Raw genomic sequence first — 18,732 nt, forward strand, 5'->3', positions numbered from 1 at the left:
CCCCTCCCCCCATGGGGATGCCCAGCAGGGTGCACACAATGCAAAAAAATGTTTTGTCAAATATTAATTGTTACAATTTTGAATTGTCAAGTTATATTGCTGCTAACTATCACAAAATCAAATTCTAAAAACTAGCCATTATCAGCTAATATTTGCTCAAGCATTTGAATTGTTAGCGCTTACTTAAGACACAGGTGTTCTGTTTGAAATATAAAAACCACAATGTTTATGAATTCAAAACAAAACGTGGGTAGTAAGAATGGATACATTTAATTTGAGGACATTTTAAATTGCAGACTTTGAGTAATGACAAAACGCATGACAATTACCCACGTTTGATGAATGTCACATCAAAACTTGAAATCATTCCCCAAAATGTCTTACAGTCGGACGGCTGCGATAAAAGCGTCACGTTAAAATGATGTCTTAAAGTGCACAAAGGTTGCAATAAATAATTTCTGTACATCTCTAAGTGTGTTCCAGCAAAACTCAGTTGAAGTGAGGAGTGTTTCTTTCCCGCTTCCGTTTAAAAACTATGAAGGAATATTAGGGCCACATTGTCAAGAAGAAGGAGGAAAAAAAAAAAGTAAACTCAGAATTTCATGAGAATATAAGCTTTACAAAAATTAATAGAAGAGTCAAGTTATTGAGGGAAAAAAATTATATATTTAAGATTATATATTATATTTTACAATGAGAGCATGGCCCTAAAATTTCTTAATTAGAAAAACATGTACCTCCAAATATATTTTTTTTTTTTTTTATCCCAACAAAGTAGATGATTTGTCAAGTGCGTTTGGAATGAAGAAAAAAAAAAAGTCAAAGTTCATTAGACTTTGTCCTTAGCGCTGCGGTCTCCTTCTTGCCAGTATTCTTCGCTCTGCATCTCAGTGAGTCTGGAGACGGTCCTCTGGAAGGCGAACATCTCCTCTTCGCCGCTGAAGATGGACAGGCTGCTCGCTTCTTCCTATCAACACCAAAAGGTGAGTTTATCATACCCCATCTCGCAATGTCATTTTAAAGTGGACATAAAAATGAAGCAAAGTACTCTTTTGAGTCCCAGATCGTCCATGAGGATGTGGCCCTCGTCGTGGCTGTGGTCGCCCTCGAGAACAAAAACCTCCTCTAGCGGGTGATCGGCCAGGATCACCACGCGCACCTGAAACGGCACGCAGGTGAGCTACTTTCAGTTTTTAACCATGGAAAGTCAATTGGATAGATGAGATCAAACCTTGTGGTCATAAAGCGCATCCACCAGCGTGATGAGTCGCCGGGCTTGGGTTTTCTTGTTGAGCGTCAGAAGCGGGATGTGGCGGATGAAGACGGTGTCAAACAGGCGGGAGATCTCCAGGTAGTCGCTGGCACCTAGAGGCTGAAATCATCAACGGCTCACTCAAGTCAAATAAATATCGCGCTTTAGTATAATGAGTCATTGACAGCCTTACCCTGTCACATAGCTCCTCAAATGTGCAGTCCAGAATGGTCCCGCATGCTTTGTTCAGACGCACTTTCCTGTTGTGCACGTTGAGCACTCTCGGCCGCGTTACTGTAGCACAAGTTGAATGATTACGACACAATCGTGAAAATATGACCGATCAAAACGACTTACTGTCGTTCTGCTTGAAGGCCAGCTCGTCAAAAAGCTTGTCCAGCGTTTCCTCTGCGTCAGGCTCACTGGAACTGATGTGAATGGAACACAAATTGACAGGAATCAAATTTAATTACAAAAAAAAAAAAAAAGGGGCATGACGCATGAATATCTTACAGGAAGTAAAGTTTCCCCGCGGAGGGTCTGTTCGTTTTGCGGTAGTCGATCCCTGAATCCAGACGAAGAGTTTGGCAATATTTCTGTGTAATATTTAATTCAACTGAGTGCTGTCATGTTGGATGATTTGGCGTTTGGGCTAAAACAACAAAAGTTAACGTCTTACCTGTAACACGGCAATAAAAGGCACAAAGTTGACCCTCTGCAGACCATTTTTATACAAGTCTGGAAGGAGGGGGGGGGGGGGGGGGTTAATTTGCAATTCAAATCGTTTAATTGTTCCCCTGTTGTGTGTCCAATCCATTATTCAACCGCATGTTACCTTCAGGGATGCGATTGGACGTGGCCACCACGACCACGCCGTGGAGAAACAAGTTCTCAAACAGCTGCTTGAGAATCATGGCGTCGGCGATATCCGTCACCTGGGAAGACGAGGTCGCAACACGGTAAAGTGTCATGCCATCGTAGGCACATTATGGAAAGGGCTCGTTACCTGAAACTCGTCAAAGCACAGCAGACAAGCTTCCTCGCTGATCTCCTCGGCAACGGGCGCGATGGGGTCGTAAGACTTAGCCATCTTGCCCGCTTTCCTCTTTGGCAGACTCTGCTTAAGGCGATGGATCCCTGCGTCGTCATACGCCATATGAATATTTTCTTCCATTTCGTAACACAATAGAACTCACGTTTGTGTACGTCCAACATGAAGCCGTGAAAGTGGACCCTCTTTTTCTTGTCGGTCTCCACGTGCGAGTAAAACATATCCATGACCATGGTTTTGCCCGTGCCTGAAACCATGTCAGTGCGCCATTTAGTATAAAAAAAAAAAAAAATGGCTAGACAGTCTTGAGTGTCCCTTACCCACGTCGCCGTAGATGTAGTAACCCTTGGGAGGCTTTGGTCTGGTAAAAAACTTCCAAGACGGAGAAGGGCAAACAAAGTCATTTACGTGTATCAATTTTCACTCAATTGCATCATCGTGTTATTATTATGCAAGCTTAATGACGTGTAAATGATTCAATGAGCGTACCTTTTGGAAGATGGACGTGGGCGTGTTGCTGTACCCGCGGAGTGTTTTGTGGAGCTGGTCCAGTTTGCTCATCACGGCTCTCTGGTGCTCGTCTTCCCGCAGGGTCCCGTCCCGGATCAGCCCGCCGTAGTGCTCCAGGGGCCCGCTGAAGCCGCCGCCCGTCTCAGCCTCACGCTGGGCTTCCGCCGCGTAGCCTTCTCGGTGACAAGCGGGAACACGGTGAGATCAGATATTTTGTTTACACCTGAGGGTTGTCATAAGTTTGTATTTTTCCACTACAGTTTGACTCTTTGAATTCATTTAGTTCTCACTAAATTATAGACCATGTTTGTAATTGTTGTCATTCCAACACTAATTTCACGCGTGTTTAACAATTAACAATGATATTACTATTTTAATAACTTGCAGACTTTATTCATTCTCGACTCTTGACCTTTTTATTATGCTAAAAATGGCACTTTTTATTTCGCCATGTGTTCATTTACGCATAATATACGAATAAATACGCATACGCTGAGTAGGACTCGTCACTTCGCACCACGCACGACTCCAAACATACTGGGGACAAACTAATTCGGAACATTGTGGCTGTGTTGTGGAAGTGACAGCTGACCAGACGCGAAAAGTAAAGTAAGTCCAAAGCCACATAGAAACTAGAATGTTTATTTGGACTTTATGTGCCATTCAACTGAAGTTCTAGCCCACTTTTATATGAGGAGCTTGGCTAATTTTTCAAATAACCCAGCCCACATTTACTCCATAAAAGTAACAAACTCGCAGATAACCCGTCTCACCTCGTCTGTGACACGACATTGCGGTTTTGAGCAGTTTTAGAGTGGAATGTTGCCCTCTCCGTAACAAAGTGGAGCCCAGGGAGGCTGAGGGTGACATCTTGGAAGACAGCGGCATCCACACCGCCATCTTGATTCAAAATAACTTTATGGAAAAAATGACTGGGAACAAATTATTTCGAGTTCGTTTTAGCCACCGATAGAGGTCGGCATTTCTTCCATTTTGCCCTACTGAATGTATATTACGTTTATTTATTTGAATATTTTAAAAATAGCCTCACAGAAAATATATCAATCATTATGTTTTTATTAGCGAATACGAACCATTTGATGTCAGATACTGTAAAAATGGTGCAAAATAAGGTGTAGAAATGCAGAAATTATGCTTGTGCAATAGACAAACTATCTCCACATTAAATCATCACAGAAGCAATTATTGTACATTCCTAACAATAAGACGAGATTGTATTTGAGCTCCATGTATGGTGGTGCATCCGCATGTCTTGTCAGTACAGTTGGAGTACAATAACCTCCACATCAGTGAGCTGCAGACAAAACATGGGAGGCTTGTTGCCATGACAACAGAGCAACCCCATCACTGCCACCCTGCCACTACCTCCAGGCACATACTCTCTCTCTCTTACTCCCCCACTCTCTCCCCCCCCCCCCCCATCTGTCCGTCTGTCTGTACACACAGCAGCGGCAGCAGCGTTACATCCGCTTTTATACCGTAAAGACGAACCAGGCGTGTCGGGACCCCTCCTGCTTGTCTGCGTCGGGCGGTGAGTGTTTACATCCTTTGTCAACAGACGTCTCCTACGCGGGTTAGGAGATGGACACTATTGTGGGCGGATAACGTGCTACATCGCCGGGTAGCCATAGTGAAGGCAACCCCCTACCCCCGAAGCAGCCTCCCACCCTTTTACTGCTGAATGCATTAGTCTAATGAGAGCCTGCGGCAACACTGAACGAGACGCGATGATACCGGGAGGGTCATTTTGTCATGACTAAACCATGTAGTTTCCCTTCTGGTGTAAGATTCTAATCAGCTGGAGTTTTTTTTTTTTTTTTTAATCCATTTTTTTTTTTAACAGCTCCAAATGAGTGCACCCGCAGCGACGGTGCAACAGCGAGCAGACGACTACGACAGCGGTGAAATGCAATCGGCCGCGGTGGCGCCATCCTCTTTCATGCCGGTCCAATCGGGGAAGATCCCGGGCAGGAAGCGAGGCAGGCCCCCGCTGCGCAGTGTGGCCAAGATAGATTTCGCTAGCCGCTACGTCGACTCGCTGCCGCCGCTTAAAGTGCCCAAGAAGAGAGGGAGGAAGCCGGGATTCAAGGTCAGGATAAGGCGACTACTTTATCGAACCATGAGCACATCGTTTACACAAGTTTTTGGACACATATCAATCAAAACAAAACAATCAGTTCTTGCCAGCCCAAAATAATGTTTCTGAGGGATTTTTCTTCTTCTGCAGCTGAAACCCAGGATGGTGATGACGCCGTTGGCCATCTCACCACCCAGCAGCACCCCCGAGCCTGACATGAGCTCCATCCCTCAGGACGCCGCCACAATCCCCCACTCGGCCACGCCTCAGGTGCTCACAGGTAGGACGGTCCAAGTCAGACCTCATACCCAAGGTTAAAAAAAGATCCCTCCAAAATTCTTCAATTGTTGATTGTCGCCACTTGTTGTGTTCAGTGTGCATCTACATCAACAAGCAAGCCAACACAGGTCCAAACCTAGACCGGAAGAAGATCCAACAACTGCCCGACCACTTCGGACCCGATAGGCCTTCGGTGGTGCTGCAGCAAGCCGTGCAGGGATGCATCGACAGTGCCTTCCAGCAGAAGACTGTCTTCACGCTGCTCACGCAGGGATACGGGGGAGAGAAGATATCAGGTAGCTTTTCACGCATTGTTTTCCACGCTTCTCTGTATCCGCAGTTGCCACTTAGTTTTTATTCACATGACTCAAAAGACATAACCGGATCTTGCAATTGTCCTACTCACTATTTTGATCAGTAGTTCCCAAAGTGTGGTGCAGGAGCGCCTTCTAACGGTATGCCACGGAATTACAAAATTAAATTTGCAAACTGCATCTTAGTGAAGTGGCCTTCACTTTTTTTTTTTATATATATTTTATTATTTAATATTTTAGACCATTTATTTATGTACCATTTTGAATCAACTCTCTTTTTTTCCTTATTATTGGAGCATGGTAAACGTGCAGTTCTTGATTAAAATGGGCTCAACCAACTGAAATTTGTACTTACTTGACCTGCAGCCACCTTTGACGGCAAGCAGCACCTCCTGAGCCTCCCTGTGGTGAACAGTATCGACTACGTGCTGCGCTTCCTGAAGAAGCTTTGTCGCAGCCTGCACTGCGAGAACCTGTTCAGCGACCAGCCCATCAGTCAGCGTCCCTCCTACCACTCCGACGGTAAACCACCCAGCGCGGATCCATGCCGATGATAGGAATCTTTTCCACAGCTCCTTCTTATCTGTTTCCATCTCGCCCTTTAGCGGAAACGTCTCTGGCCGATGATTACCGCCACGAGCAGAGCGAAGGGAAGCGCTACCCGGCGGCAGAGCACAGGGAATCCGCGTTCGGCTCTATCAGCTCCTCATCGTACGCGTCTTCGCCAAAGTCCTCTTACGGCTTCCGCTCCTCGCAGCAGTTCGGCAACGCGTCGGCCGTCTCCAGGCAGTCGTCGGGCAGCCCCGGCGCCTTTGTGGAAAGCAACAGGGCAGGTGAGGCCATAAGGCGAGGTACTAACTAACTGCTACTTTTACCTTATTTTAGTTTGATTAATTGCACATTTGAGTGTGTTTGTGTACCTAATCTATTGTCCAGTAAGTAAGAGAATTTTTATCCCGTCAGGAGCGTATGTCGCACAGGAGTCGAAGGGCCCGTCCCCCGGCAAGGATCCGTCCACGTGGAGCGTGGACGACGTGGTGTGGTTCGTCCGGGACGCCGACGCCAACGCCCTCGGACCTCACGCCGACGTCTTCAGGAAACACGTGAGCCCAGATCTCTTCAACAACGCAATGAAGAATTTGCAACATTAAATGAAAAAAATCTGTTGAATTCTTTCCATCTACCCGATGGCGCCGCCCTGCAGGAGATCGACGGCAACGCCCTGTTGCTGCTGAAGAGCGACATGATCATGAAGTACCTCGGCCTGAAGTTAGGGCCCGCCCTCAAGTTGTGCTACCACATCGACAAGCTCAAGCAGAGCAAGTTGTAGGCTCGGAGCTCACAGCAGAAACTGGCACAATAGGCAAACCGTGTTGCTGAAACAACCAATGACAAAAGCTCACTGGAAGAGACCACTATTTTTTTTTTTATCTTGGCATTTTTTGCTGCTCTTTATAAATGTGGAACGGAGGCGTAAAACTAGGGCTGAATGACTTGGGAAAATAATCAAAATTGGGATTTTTTGCCCTTAATATTGAGATTGCGATTTAATATGCGATTCTTTTTTCAAGGTGTTTTTTTTTTTTTACAGAAAGACAAAAAATGCAATATATTAATCACATTTGATTTATGATATATATATGCGTTGTTCTTATAGGTTAGGCTAACAAAGGCAAATGAAGTATGAATTCATATTAAAGGCAGTTTATTGAGCGGCATACATTTTGAGTGCAGTCTTGTAAATATTCACTCCGATGAATTTACAAAATTCTACCAAACGTGAGCTGCTTTCGGCTCATTATATTTTAAAAATCCAATGTGTCGCCTATCTTTGCTCGATAAGATGTTTCCTGTATTCTAAATACCTGCACTGAAAAAAACGGAAGCATTTACTTTATCTTAATTTAAAGATATTTTAATGCTTTTTCCTTATCTTGACTTAATTAGCCTGTTTTACTCTAGCTTGATGTAAAATTACTATAAAAGGGGAAGCAACTAATCCGAGTATGCGGACATTTTCATTAGGGGTGTAATGAAAACCAATATGAACGAGAAACTCTGTTTTGTAAAAATGTAGCATTCTTGAATTGTATCACGCAACATATTGAGATACTTATCGAATTGTCTTTTTCGGGAGAGACGCACACCTCTAATATACATGTATGAAGAATGTGTTGCAATGTGCACACAATGTCACAAATCTCACCATTTTCAAAATCTTTTATCAGTGTTGACAATACAAGGAGGTTATATGTGTTATGTGATGGTGAGACGTCAAGGAAACATCAATATGTGTCATAATCCTGTATGTGAGTATTAAATCAAAACATGTCAAATACTGGGTGTGTGAGCGCGCATCTCTTTTTGCAAGATGTTTGTACCAATTTATTTATATTATTTATTTATATATATATATATATATATATATATATATATATATATATATATATATATATATATATATATATATATATATATATATATATATATATATATATATATATATAAATAAATAAATAAATTGTATATATATATATATATATATATATATAAATCGGTACAAACATAATATATATATATATAATTTCAAATTTTCATTTTGCAAGTTTTCAGCTCATATTATGTAAGGCAAGGCAGCTTTTATTCATACAGCACATTCATAATATCAATGTAATATTTTGTCCCCCCCAATTCAGATTTTTTTTTTTTTTTTTTTTTTTTTTTTTTTTTTTTTTTTTTTAGACCTCTGTGCGCAATGCAACTGATGTCGCGTTTGCGTGCACACAGCACAGCAGGTGCTTGATCGCAACGCGCGGGCCAGGCTGTGATGCGTTCAGGCTCTCGTGGTCCGTCCGACAAACAACACTGCTGCTGCTGCTCCTGCTGTTGCTGCACCTCTTCATCGGGAATAACCTCGAGGAGAAAAACCATCACACCAACGTCGGCAGTCGGTTCCTGTGAAAGAAACATTGCATTGCGCACCTCCCTACCATCACCATCTCCTCAATCAACCCTCCTCCTCCTCTCCTCCTCCTCCTCCTCAGCCTCGCCGCCACCGGAGGGGAGTTTTTCCTGTGGACTTTGCAGGGTGAGAAGAACACAATAGCAGTGCTATAAGGTAAGCCTCCCGCCCGGTTCTTTAATTATATCGTGCTGTCTTTTTTTTTCTTCTACTGCGCATTTTTTTCAATTGCGCATTCTCTTGCAGCCTCGTCATGATGTGCGTTCTTTTTATGGCAGGGTGCACAAATTGGCGCATTCTCCCCTATCACTACCCCCTGCGCCCTCCGCCCTTTATCACTGCGTCGTTTCTATCGGAATGCGGCAGCGTCTCTCGGGAGGCGCCGCACCGCGCTGCTCGTATCGTAATTGCGGCGTCGTCGATAACGAGCGAGCCCCGTCATTTTTTTGCTTTCTCTTGGGCCTGTGTGCGCATGGCGTGCACATCATCATCATCACCTTCCACCATGCACGACCACCCTCCCTCGGTCCATGACACCCCCCGCCCCTCCGCTCTTGCAACGTCAAAACAGCCGCACAGTTGCGTGATGCGAGGCTGCGTCCTCATGTAAAGTGTTTTGTCCTTCAAGGTCATTCCTTGGCTGTTGTGTTGCAGCTGGCTCACGTTGCAAATGTTATTTTTTTTTATATTTTGAAATTATTGCGTGGCTTCCCTGTCGACATGCGGCAGAGAAATGGAGCGTATGTTTGGTGGTGGTGGTGGTGGTGGGCGGGGGTCTGGTGGACACGTGAAATGTGACCATTTATGTAAAAAAAAAAAAAAAAAAAAAAAAGATGATATACGTGTAGTACTGTTGTTCCCCAGGGCAGGCCACACACTGGTGGTGGCCCTTGTGGGCATCCGGGTGGTTGTTGTGGGGGGCTAATTGTCGACCCCAAGTTTTGCTGGTTAATCTAGTGCAACCTTTCTGACGATGTCATTTTGTTCTTGCAAATGGCTACCAGTCACATATGCCACTCCTGAAAAGATTGTTTAAATTATTTGCTAGTAAATCATCTCATCATCGAGGCCGTCGCTAGCTCTTCTGTACATTTGCTCATGTGCTAGATTACAAAATAGGGCTAAATCAACAAATGTTTTTTTTAGGCTGATGTTTTTTGACGGGGAAAAAATATATTGATGTTTTGTCCCATGTTCAATCGTGTATGTTGACAGCGAAGCATGTTATGCTGACTCTCATCCATTGATGAAGTAGCTGAGTGACAGTGAGGATCCAGGTCAGTGCCACAGACTGGCACAAACAAGCTTGAGGCCCAAAATAGAAACATGAGCACCAGGGGTGGGGGGGGGGGGGACAATTCAGCAATTTGGTCCCCCCACCACTCTGGTCATAAAACCACACAGTTGATGTCACTCCCAACCTCATATTAAACCTATTTCTGCTATACAGGTAGTACTGGATGCCATTCTCAGTGTTGCCATAGCAACCTTGAAAACAAACTTAGTTACTTCCTGATTATTTGATTTGAAAAGTACCAATTACTTGAAAATAATTACTTACGATTACATACTTCAAAATAAAGTCCACGCATGTGGACGGAACAATAATTTTGACACAGAATATATACATAAAAATATAGGCTAGCTAGCTCAATTTTAATCGAGTAGAAAGACTTTAGTGTCACTTTCTGGTGCATGCAGCAGCAACCATGGGAAAGCAGAACAGCAAGCTGACACCCGAGGTGATGGAGGACCTGGTGAAGAACACGGAGTTCAACGAGCACGAGCTGAAGCAGTGGTACAAGGGCTTCCTCAAAGACTGCCCCACCGGAAGACTCAACCTGGACGAGTTCCAGCAGCTCTACGTCAAGGTAGATCCTCACGTTTGTTTTCTTCTCAAATGAACAGCTCCCTCTAGTGGTATAGGGGTGAAGGGTTCTCCTCTTGTGCGCTCATTCATGGGTTTCTCCACTTTGCAGTTCTTCCCATACGGTGACGCCTCCAAGTTCGCACAGCACGCCTTCCGCACCTTTGACAAGAACGGCGACGGTACCATTGACTTCCGAGAGTTCATCTGCGCTCTGTCCATCACGTCGCGCGGCAGCTTTGAGCAGAAGCTCAACTGGGCCTTCAACATGTATGACCTAGATGGAGACGGCAAAATCACCAGGGTGGAGATGCTGGAGATTATTGAGGTCGGTGCTGCTCTCGGAGCTTCTTTTTTTTTTTTTTGCGGCATCGGGCGTGGCACGTCTTGCGTCACCACAGACTGAGTTGGGGGATTATCGGGCAGACTGTGACTGTCACGCTGCTGCACACCTGCACCACACAGGCAGGCAGACTGCAGTTGTATTGAGTTACAGCACAGCCATTTTTACACACAGGGGACGAGATGGAATTGCCGACCGCCTTGATGGTGGCCCATTTCCAGCAGGTTTCGGAGCGTCATAAAAATGCTATCAAAAAATTGAATCCGCAGGAGCTTGTCTAAAAAATGGTGACGTTCTGCAGTTGCTGGAGGAAGTAAACATAAAACTTCAATAACAGTTCTGTGGCGGGCTGTAGTCAAAATTCCTCAAGGAGCAAAGATCATACGAAAGTTTACACACCCTCCTTTAATAGTCTGTTTGAAGTTCCCTTTTTCAGACATTTATTTTCCCCAAGAGGAAATTCTCCGTCACAGCTGTCACCACGTCCTTGTGTGACATGTCTAAAAACAGCGACTCGGGTCAGGAAAGCTTCAAAATAAATTTCCCAGACCTGACCAGATCCGCACTCCATCCGCCACTATACTAGAACGCAAGTGAGATCCATATAGTTGTTTGTCGCAGAGGATAAAGAATACTGCCAAATTGTCTGTCAACATGTGTTGCTCCACCAAAACCTTTGGATTGGTCATAGCAGAGTCACATAGATGCTAATCATCACCTATGCTAGCCAGCGCTAACTTCCTGCTCCCACAATGCAAGGTGCTTAGGACGACATGGTGTCGCTCACCACCTTGACTCCCCCCCCCCCCCCCCCCTGCAGGCCATCTACAAAATGGTGGGCACGGTGATTATGATGAAGATGAACGAGGACGGCCTGACACCGGCGCAGCGGGTGGACAAGATCTTCAGCAAAATGGATAAGAACAACGACGACCAGATCTCGCTGGACGAGTTCAAGGAGGCGGCCAAGAGCGACCCGTCCATCGTGCTGCTGTTGCAGTGTGACATGCAGAAGTGAACCCCGACATCACTCGGCCCATTTGCCCCTGCCAACCCTCTGCTCGCTCCCCAAATCCTTCCCCGTCACCCTGCTTGCATATACAACACACAAACATACACACTGGACAGCTGTTTAATTGTCTCATTTCACAGAGGTTTAAAAAAAAGAAAAAAAAAAAGCTTGGACTCTTTTTCAATGGACTCGCTTCTTGTGGTCGTATGCATGAGAAATATGTCAAATATTGCGGAATCATTTTGAACCTAGCGATAAGATAATGCTACATTTCTATTTCAGAAGATGTTGTGGTGCACCGTAAATTCTCCGCACACAAGCACTCATCCAGCTTGTATATGGATGAAGTCGAATAGCCGGGTACTTTGTGACACGTCCGAAGGGAAGCGGCCATATTGCTATCGGGGAAACAGGCTGGTATTTGAATTTGGTATTGACTTTGCTCTTTTAGGGCAACCCATCCAAGTTTCCGGCCAACAACAATGACGAAAACTTTTGTCTAGTACTCGGTAGCTTGTTCTAATTTGGTAGCAAAATTTCAAGGGAGGGTCTTTGAGGGAGTCCAGGAAATGGCCTAAACTCTAAAATATCCGCTTCAAATCAAAATGGCGGATTTCTTTACCCTTTTGGGTATTGAGGTTGTTTTTGAAATGATACGCCAACCAAATTTGTTGTTCTGCTTTCCCCCCCTACTAATATGGCGCCTCACATCACGAGACGTGTGTGGAGAACCTTTCGGACCGGTGTTCCCACCAGCCAGCCTTCCCTCGCAAGTTGTTCACCGCTGCAACTCCCGTACTGCTTTCAGTAATCGTAAATAAAAACAATAAGTCCTCTGATAATTGTAACGATAAGTGTCTCTGGCAGCCGGCCGGGCTTGTAGAGCTCGTGGATGATAGAGAGATATTCGCACACGAGAGAAAAAGTATTGCATGCCTATATTACGTGTCAAAAAAAAAAGAAGAAGATATAAATATATATAATCTATTACCTTTTTATTTTTTGCATCGATGGTGGTTTTAAAAGAGGAAACCCTCTTGGGATTCATTTCGTATTGTTGCATGGGATGTACAGTGTAAGCTCACCTGAGGTGGGAGCATGCTTCCCTCCGCGTTCATTCACACAATCGTATTTCTTTCGGATTTGTTCAAAATTTGTTTAACGTCTGACTGCTACAATGGAGGATTAGGGCCACCCGAAAGAAAAATAATTATACTTCCAGAATGAAGTGGGAGAGGGAGATGGTTGTATTTATTCAAGAAAAAGTCTTTATTTGACAAAATATGCTGAATATTATTTTTTGAAATAAAATACAACTTTACTTTGAAATGTGAATTTATTTTAAGATTCCCTAATTTTTCCGAATGATCAAATATTTTCTGTTTTTCAATAATTATTTATTTATGATTCTTTTTCTTGAAAATAATTAAATACTTTTTTCCTTGTAATACTATAACTTGTTTAAAAATATGACTTCTGAGAGACGTCATACTGTATTATGCTTTTAGGAAATATCACTTAATTCTCAACGTATAATGTCATTTTTTTCAGCGTGGCCCTAATTTATACTCCATCGATTACGAACACTCGTGGCACACAATTGGCTGCCTGTTTGGTTTGTTTACACAACACATGTTTACAAAGAGCACTGCTATAATAATCAAATGATCTCCATGCTGAGAGTTTCCTAATGAGAGGGGCTCATATTCCAAAGCAGCGGCAGCAAAAAAAAAAAAGTTTACTGAACACACTGCATTCCAGCATTAAAATTGTTTTCCAGTTTAAGTTTTTGTTTTGCTTTTTGAATTCAATTTTCTGGCACATTAGGATTCCCTGTTCCCAGGCTATGCAAGGATGGACTGACTGCTTTGTGAGTCCACATGTTCAATGGTGGACGTGGCAGAAGAGCTTCCCCAGCATAATCTTGATTATTATTATTATTATTATACTGTCTGTATACAATTCAGTCCAGCCTGACACCACGTGGAGATCTTTAATGTCAAGTAAATGTTTCTATCAAATCTGAAAACTCATGATACAATTGACTGTATTCTTTTATACATGTGGCATGTGTTGCACCCCTTAAACAAACAAAAAAAAACTTGATTTCTGTTGTGATTAAAATCAATAAACCACAGATGGGCTTTTTTCAAAACATACTGATGGCCATGCTACTGACTGATGTGCGGGTTAGGTGGATTTTATGAATGCTCTGATTTTTTTTTCCAATTCTTATCATAACCAGAGAAATAAAAATACTTTGTTTTCATAATATAATAATTTATAATAAGACTTCACTTTTCCCAAAAAGACAGAAACCCGAGTGTGATGTCATTAAGATGTCAACTCGGGACACTTCCGGGTCACCTTTAGTCACTTGAATCTGATTGGCTGGCCAGTCCTGTGTCCACTCAGGGCCACACCTACCACGTGCACACCTGTATGATGTGTGCCTTTAAAAACAAAGGTGAAGGTAACAGAGAACTTTTTTTTTTTTTGTCTGTTATTAATGATATCAGTTTGGAAGCAACTCAAATCAGAAGGTCTTTAAAGAAACGTGAGTACAGTTCTTGTGTTTCATTGCAGTCATTTAAAAAAACAAACAAAACAAAAAAAACATTGCTAACTAGCAAAACAGTTAACAACTGTTATCCCAGAGACATGGCTAGTAAGTTGGTTCTTCTTTCAGTCATTTAAATGAATCTAAAAAGACTTTTTAAACCAGTTTCAGAAGGATTTTTTTAAAAGCAAAGCAAGTTTATTTATATATCACATTTCATCTAAAGGATTTTTAAAAAATTCTAAAACTAAACAGATTACCTGCAGCCTTATAATATAATGTTAATAGGTTTGACGTGGTAAGACATTGCTTTGCTTTCCAGGTCCATTTAAATCCCACAATGTGTTCCATTCCCGGCCTCCCCACGCCAGGATCAGAAGTAACGATCGAGATCAGGAGGGTGAACACAAACCCAAAATGTGGTCTTGTGGAGCTTTGGGTCAACATTGACGTCAGCAGAAAGCAAGCCTATGATCAGATGAAGAAAAAGATACAGCTTCCAAAAAGAAATCTTTGCGCCTCTGAAGGAAAAATAGGGGATATGTGTCTGGTTTGCATGGGCAACGTGTGGCACAGGGCTCGCATCGTGTCCATCCAAAGTGACACCTGCCAGGTCTTCCTTCTTGATCAAGGAGAGCCTTACGTTAGCACCCGGGACTCTCTAGCGTGGGGTCATTCTGACAGTTTCTTCCTCCCTCCGGAAATCGAGTCCTGTATCCTTGCCAATGTCCTGTCTCTCAAGGAAAACTGGTCCAAAAAAGCGATCAGTTTCTTGTCATCCCTCCCCGAAAAGACGCTAAATGGTGTGGTCCAGCACGTCTTGATGCCAGACAGGACAATTCTCCTTGACATACCCTTTGTCTCCAAGCAAATGTGCACCCTTGGTGCTATGAGGAAGCTCCCGGCGGATGAGTTCAAAGGAGTCGTACTCGAATGTTTGACTCCACTCAAAGACGATGCAACCATCACCGCAATCACCCAGGATCGGAGTGTGAACGTCCAACTTGACGACCGCTACTTCTACCCTGAACTGCTCTGTGGCGTATATGAGACAGTTTATGTAACAGAAGTGACCGATCCTCAAAATGTATTCTGCAGTCTGCTGATTTACTCCAAAGCATTGAAGAGTCTGTCAGAAGAGATCCAAGAGTTCTACAAGGACTTGGATTCCGGAGGGGAACGACCTCAAACCTGCGGAGATCCGTGTGCTGCCAGAGGAAATAATGGCACGTGGTATCGTTCGTTACTCAAGCAAAGCATCAGGACCGATGATGAACTTGTCGAAGTTGCTCACGTAGATGTCGGGAAAAACGAGCACGTGTCGGTAGGATGCATCCGACACATGGCGAGAAAATTCCTGAGGATGCCTGTGGTCACATATCACTTCTCCCTTCACGGAGCGGATGGCACCAGGTGGACGGCAAAGCAGAACAAATATCTGAAGTCGATATTGCTGAACAAAACCTTTGTGGTTAAGCTAGAGAAGCAGTTCCAAGACACTTATAGCGTCACGTTCTACGGTGGGAATGTTGCATGTATGACAGCAGAAGTTGTCCCTTCTGCTCAGGATGAAGCACAGCAGACAGAAATCCAGATTACGACGCCGTCAGGGGAGCAGGATGATGAGCAGAACCTCGTCATTTTAAATGTCAAGAGCTTACTAGAGGAACCCTTGTCAAGTACAGAGAATGAACTAGATACTGGCACTTCCCCTTCTAGTCTTTGTCATGAGAAGACTATTAATGACCAATGTTCTAAAGTCTCTCATCATGGCACTTCCCCTTCTAGTCTTTGTCATGAGAAGACTATTAATGACCAATGTTCTAAAGTCTCTCATCATGAGCATGTGTTGTCTGTTGGAAGTACTGTAGACGTGACTGTATCCTGTGTCGAAGGTCCTCAGAAGTTCTGGTGTCAAAGGACTATAAATGAAGAGAATCTGCGACGGATGATGGAAGATCTGCAAAACCACTACACCTCTGTCCAACCTCTGCCCATTGTTAAGGGCACCTGTGTTGCTCGAAACCCAGAAGACGGTGTGTGGTACAGGGCAAGGATTGTTACTAGTCAGCATTTTCCCGAAGTGGACGTACAGTTTTTGGATTACGGTGGTACACGAAGTGTGCCCCTTGGAGATGTATGTCCCATTGAGCCAGGGTTCCTGGAGGTTGAACCGCAGGCTTTTCAGTGTTGCCTCTTCAACACAAAGGCTAATTCTGCATCAGCCGTGTTTCCGGTGACAGCTGATTCTCAAAACACTGGATTCAAATGCACCATAAAAGATATAATTTGCGATGAAGGGGGGCAACCGGTTATCGTCGTAGACTTCGAAATGCCGGCTCAAAGCGCTTGCAGTCTGCTCTCTCCAATGGATACCTATAATTATTCCATATACGATATAAAATTGGGCACAAAAGAAAAGGCATGGATAACCTCTTCGGAAACAGTACATAGCTTCTTCTGCCAGCTCGACAGAAATTCTCATTTGTTTGACAAAGTGAAGGCAGATATCAAAAAGCAAGTCTGCAAGTCACAGCGTTCAGATGAACTCCTAAAATCCAACGCCCTTTGCCTTGCACGGTATGTTGACGACGAATGGTACAGAGGTCAAGTGGTCCAGACATCTCCAGAACTCAAGGTGCTCTTTGTGGACTACGGCGAGACCCTCACAGTGAATGCATCTGATGTTCAACCTTTGCCTGCCAGAGCTAGCCTGGCAAAGTCAGTCCCTGTACTGGCTGTTCAGCTCGGACTTTTCGGTCTTCCGGCCGACATACCCAAAGAGGTCAACCAGTGGTTTGCAAATAACGCCATTGGCACAACTGTGACGGTTTCTGTGGTGGCCAAAGGCGCTGACGGGAAGCTTTTGGTGGAATTATTTGAAGGGCTGCTGAATATCAATATGATTGTCCGGGAGAAGGTAGCACTCGTGGAACACGCAAAGACCAACCAAGATCTACGGGTCACGCCACTTAAGGAGTTGTTACCTGAAGAAATCACATTTATATCAGAATTAGGAGAGCAAAATAAAGATCAAAACATCAATGGAAATTGTGCTTCAGATGAGCAGGTGTTGGAGAAGTCTCAGAACCAAACTCTTGGACCTGTACCCGAGTGTGAAAAAAATATAATTTACGAGGAATGTTTGAATGGCACTCCAGAGGTTTTGGTAGAGACCCCAAAAGAGATCAATGCTGTCACGTCAACATCTGAGAAGATCTTTGCATATCACAGCCCAGTCATATCTCACCACACGTCCGAGGAGATGTACGCCTCCTGCATTGTGGGACCTAGTTACTTCTGGTGTCAGTTCGCCCAAACTGAAAACCTGGACACGGTGTCAAGACTCACCCAGAGCATCGGTGAGACTTTAAAGGATGCAGAGGTCCCCAAGAATTTGGATCCCGGCAGTCCCTGCCTTGCCCTATTTTCCGAAGACTCCCAGTGGTATCGCGCTCAAGTGCTTTGGAAGACCGACAGCACAGTTTGTGTGGTGTTTGTGGACTACGGCAATGAGTCTGAGGTGGACAATAAAGATGTGAGATACCTCCCACAGTCTCTGATTGAACATGCTCCTCAGGCCTTGTTGTGTTCTTTGGATGGATTTGACAAGTCCAAGGGATCGTGGGATGATCAAGTTTACGAAGAGTTCTACAATGTCCTAGTGGATCAGCTTCTCACCGTGACAGTTCTCAGTGCACAAGAACATTCAGAGTGTGCCTTTCAAGAACACTCAGTAAAAGTCCAATGCGGAGGTCAAGATTTGAATGAGGCCATGCGAAAATTCTGGAAACCTATTTCCACACAGCCTGAGAATGAAAAGATTCAAACAGCCAGCAACCCACCACAACCATCCAACATGACCCACCTTGAGGAAAATCCAAGATTATTCTCATACAAGATGCCAAACATCCCGTTAAACAAAGCTGAGATGGTCTACACTTCGTGTGTGGTGGAGCCCCATTTTTTCTGGTGTCAGTTTGCCGACACCGAGGACCTCAGCGATGTGGTGAAACTGGCACAGGAAGCCGGACAAATAGAACCAGATTCTTCGTCCTCAAGCACCTTTGGACCAGGTAGCCCTTGCCTTGCGCTCTTCTCTGCAGACGAACAGTGGTATCGAGCGCTGATCATGAGCCGACAAGACGATGAAGTCCATGTTGTGTTTATCGACTACGGCAACGAATCGGACGTGGACGTGAAAAACGTGAGACCTCTCTGTCAAACTCTGCAGGAGTATACACCCCAGGCTTTTTTGTGCTCTTTGAACGGATTTGACCAGTCTAAGGGCACCTGGGAGATTGAAGTCTATGACGACTTTTACAATCTTCTAGTGGATAAACCCATCGTCGTGACGGTGTCCCATATAGAAGAATATGCGGAGATGATGCTTCCTCAGCATGTGGTGGAAATCAATTGTGAGGGAACGTCTGTCAATGCAGTGATGCAGAAATACTGGAAACCAACTTCTTGAGGAAAATATT

At 44.2% G+C, this 18,732-nt stretch overlaps 4 protein-coding genes across 8 annotated transcripts; 3 read left to right on the plus strand and 1 right to left on the minus strand.

Moving 5' to 3' along the window:
- Positions 1 to 251: 251 nt before the first annotated feature.
- afg1la (AFG1 like ATPase a) lies at positions 252 to 3,740 on the minus strand. Its single transcript, XM_061301360.1, has 13 exons — positions 3,587 to 3,740; positions 2,793 to 2,986; positions 2,624 to 2,675; positions 2,449 to 2,550; positions 2,259 to 2,389; positions 2,088 to 2,187; positions 1,932 to 1,990; positions 1,766 to 1,848; positions 1,610 to 1,680; positions 1,446 to 1,546; positions 1,232 to 1,372; positions 1,049 to 1,159; positions 252 to 967 (listed from the first exon to the last, which is right to left on the minus strand). The coding sequence occupies exons 1-13, from the start codon at positions 3,711 to 3,713 to the stop codon at positions 830 to 832; spliced, it is 1,410 nt and encodes a 469-aa protein (XP_061157344.1). The 5' UTR covers positions 3,714 to 3,740; the 3' UTR covers positions 252 to 829.
- On the plus strand, positions 954 to 7,842 carry scml4 (Scm polycomb group protein like 4). 5 transcript variants are annotated; one of them, XM_061301362.1, is made up of 12 exons: positions 954 to 983; positions 1,064 to 1,175; positions 2,094 to 2,211; positions 2,895 to 3,422; positions 4,281 to 4,365; positions 4,678 to 4,923; positions 5,062 to 5,191; positions 5,286 to 5,486; positions 5,871 to 6,026; positions 6,110 to 6,337; positions 6,468 to 6,607; positions 6,709 to 7,842. In XM_061301362.1, the coding sequence occupies exons 6-12, from the start codon at positions 4,684 to 4,686 to the stop codon at positions 6,832 to 6,834; spliced, it is 1,221 nt and encodes a 406-aa protein (XP_061157346.1). In that variant the 5' UTR covers positions 954 to 983; positions 1,064 to 1,175; positions 2,094 to 2,211; positions 2,895 to 3,422; positions 4,281 to 4,365; positions 4,678 to 4,683; the 3' UTR covers positions 6,835 to 7,842. The 5 variants fall into 5 exon arrangements, with proteins under 5 accessions (XP_061157346.1, XP_061157345.1, XP_061157347.1 ...); XM_061301361.1 differs by having other exon boundaries at positions 2,895 to 3,011; XM_061301363.1 differs by having other exon boundaries at positions 2,895 to 3,011; positions 4,284 to 4,365.
- A 484-nt stretch (positions 7,843 to 8,326) lies between these two features.
- On the plus strand, positions 8,327 to 13,847 carry vsnl1b (visinin-like 1b). Its single transcript, XM_061302174.1, has 4 exons — positions 8,327 to 8,622; positions 10,168 to 10,337; positions 10,446 to 10,661; positions 11,497 to 13,847. The coding sequence occupies exons 2-4, from the start codon at positions 10,176 to 10,178 to the stop codon at positions 11,692 to 11,694; spliced, it is 576 nt and encodes a 191-aa protein (XP_061158158.1). The 5' UTR covers positions 8,327 to 8,622; positions 10,168 to 10,175; the 3' UTR covers positions 11,695 to 13,847.
- Positions 13,848 to 14,588: 741 nt separating this feature from the next.
- Positions 14,589 to 18,722, plus strand: LOC133168942 (tudor domain-containing 6). The gene has a single exon (XM_061300674.1). It carries the CDS (start codon positions 14,589 to 14,591, stop codon positions 18,720 to 18,722), a length of 4,134 nt encoding a protein of 1,377 aa, XP_061156658.1.
- The last annotated feature ends 10 nt before the right edge of the window (positions 18,723 to 18,732 follow it).

Source organism: Syngnathus typhle, linkage group LG16 (genome assembly GCF_033458585.1).
Source record: "Syngnathus typhle isolate RoL2023-S1 ecotype Sweden linkage group LG16, RoL_Styp_1.0, whole genome shotgun sequence".
In the NCBI taxonomy this organism is placed as follows: domain Eukaryota; kingdom Metazoa; phylum Chordata; class Actinopteri; order Syngnathiformes; family Syngnathidae; genus Syngnathus; species Syngnathus typhle.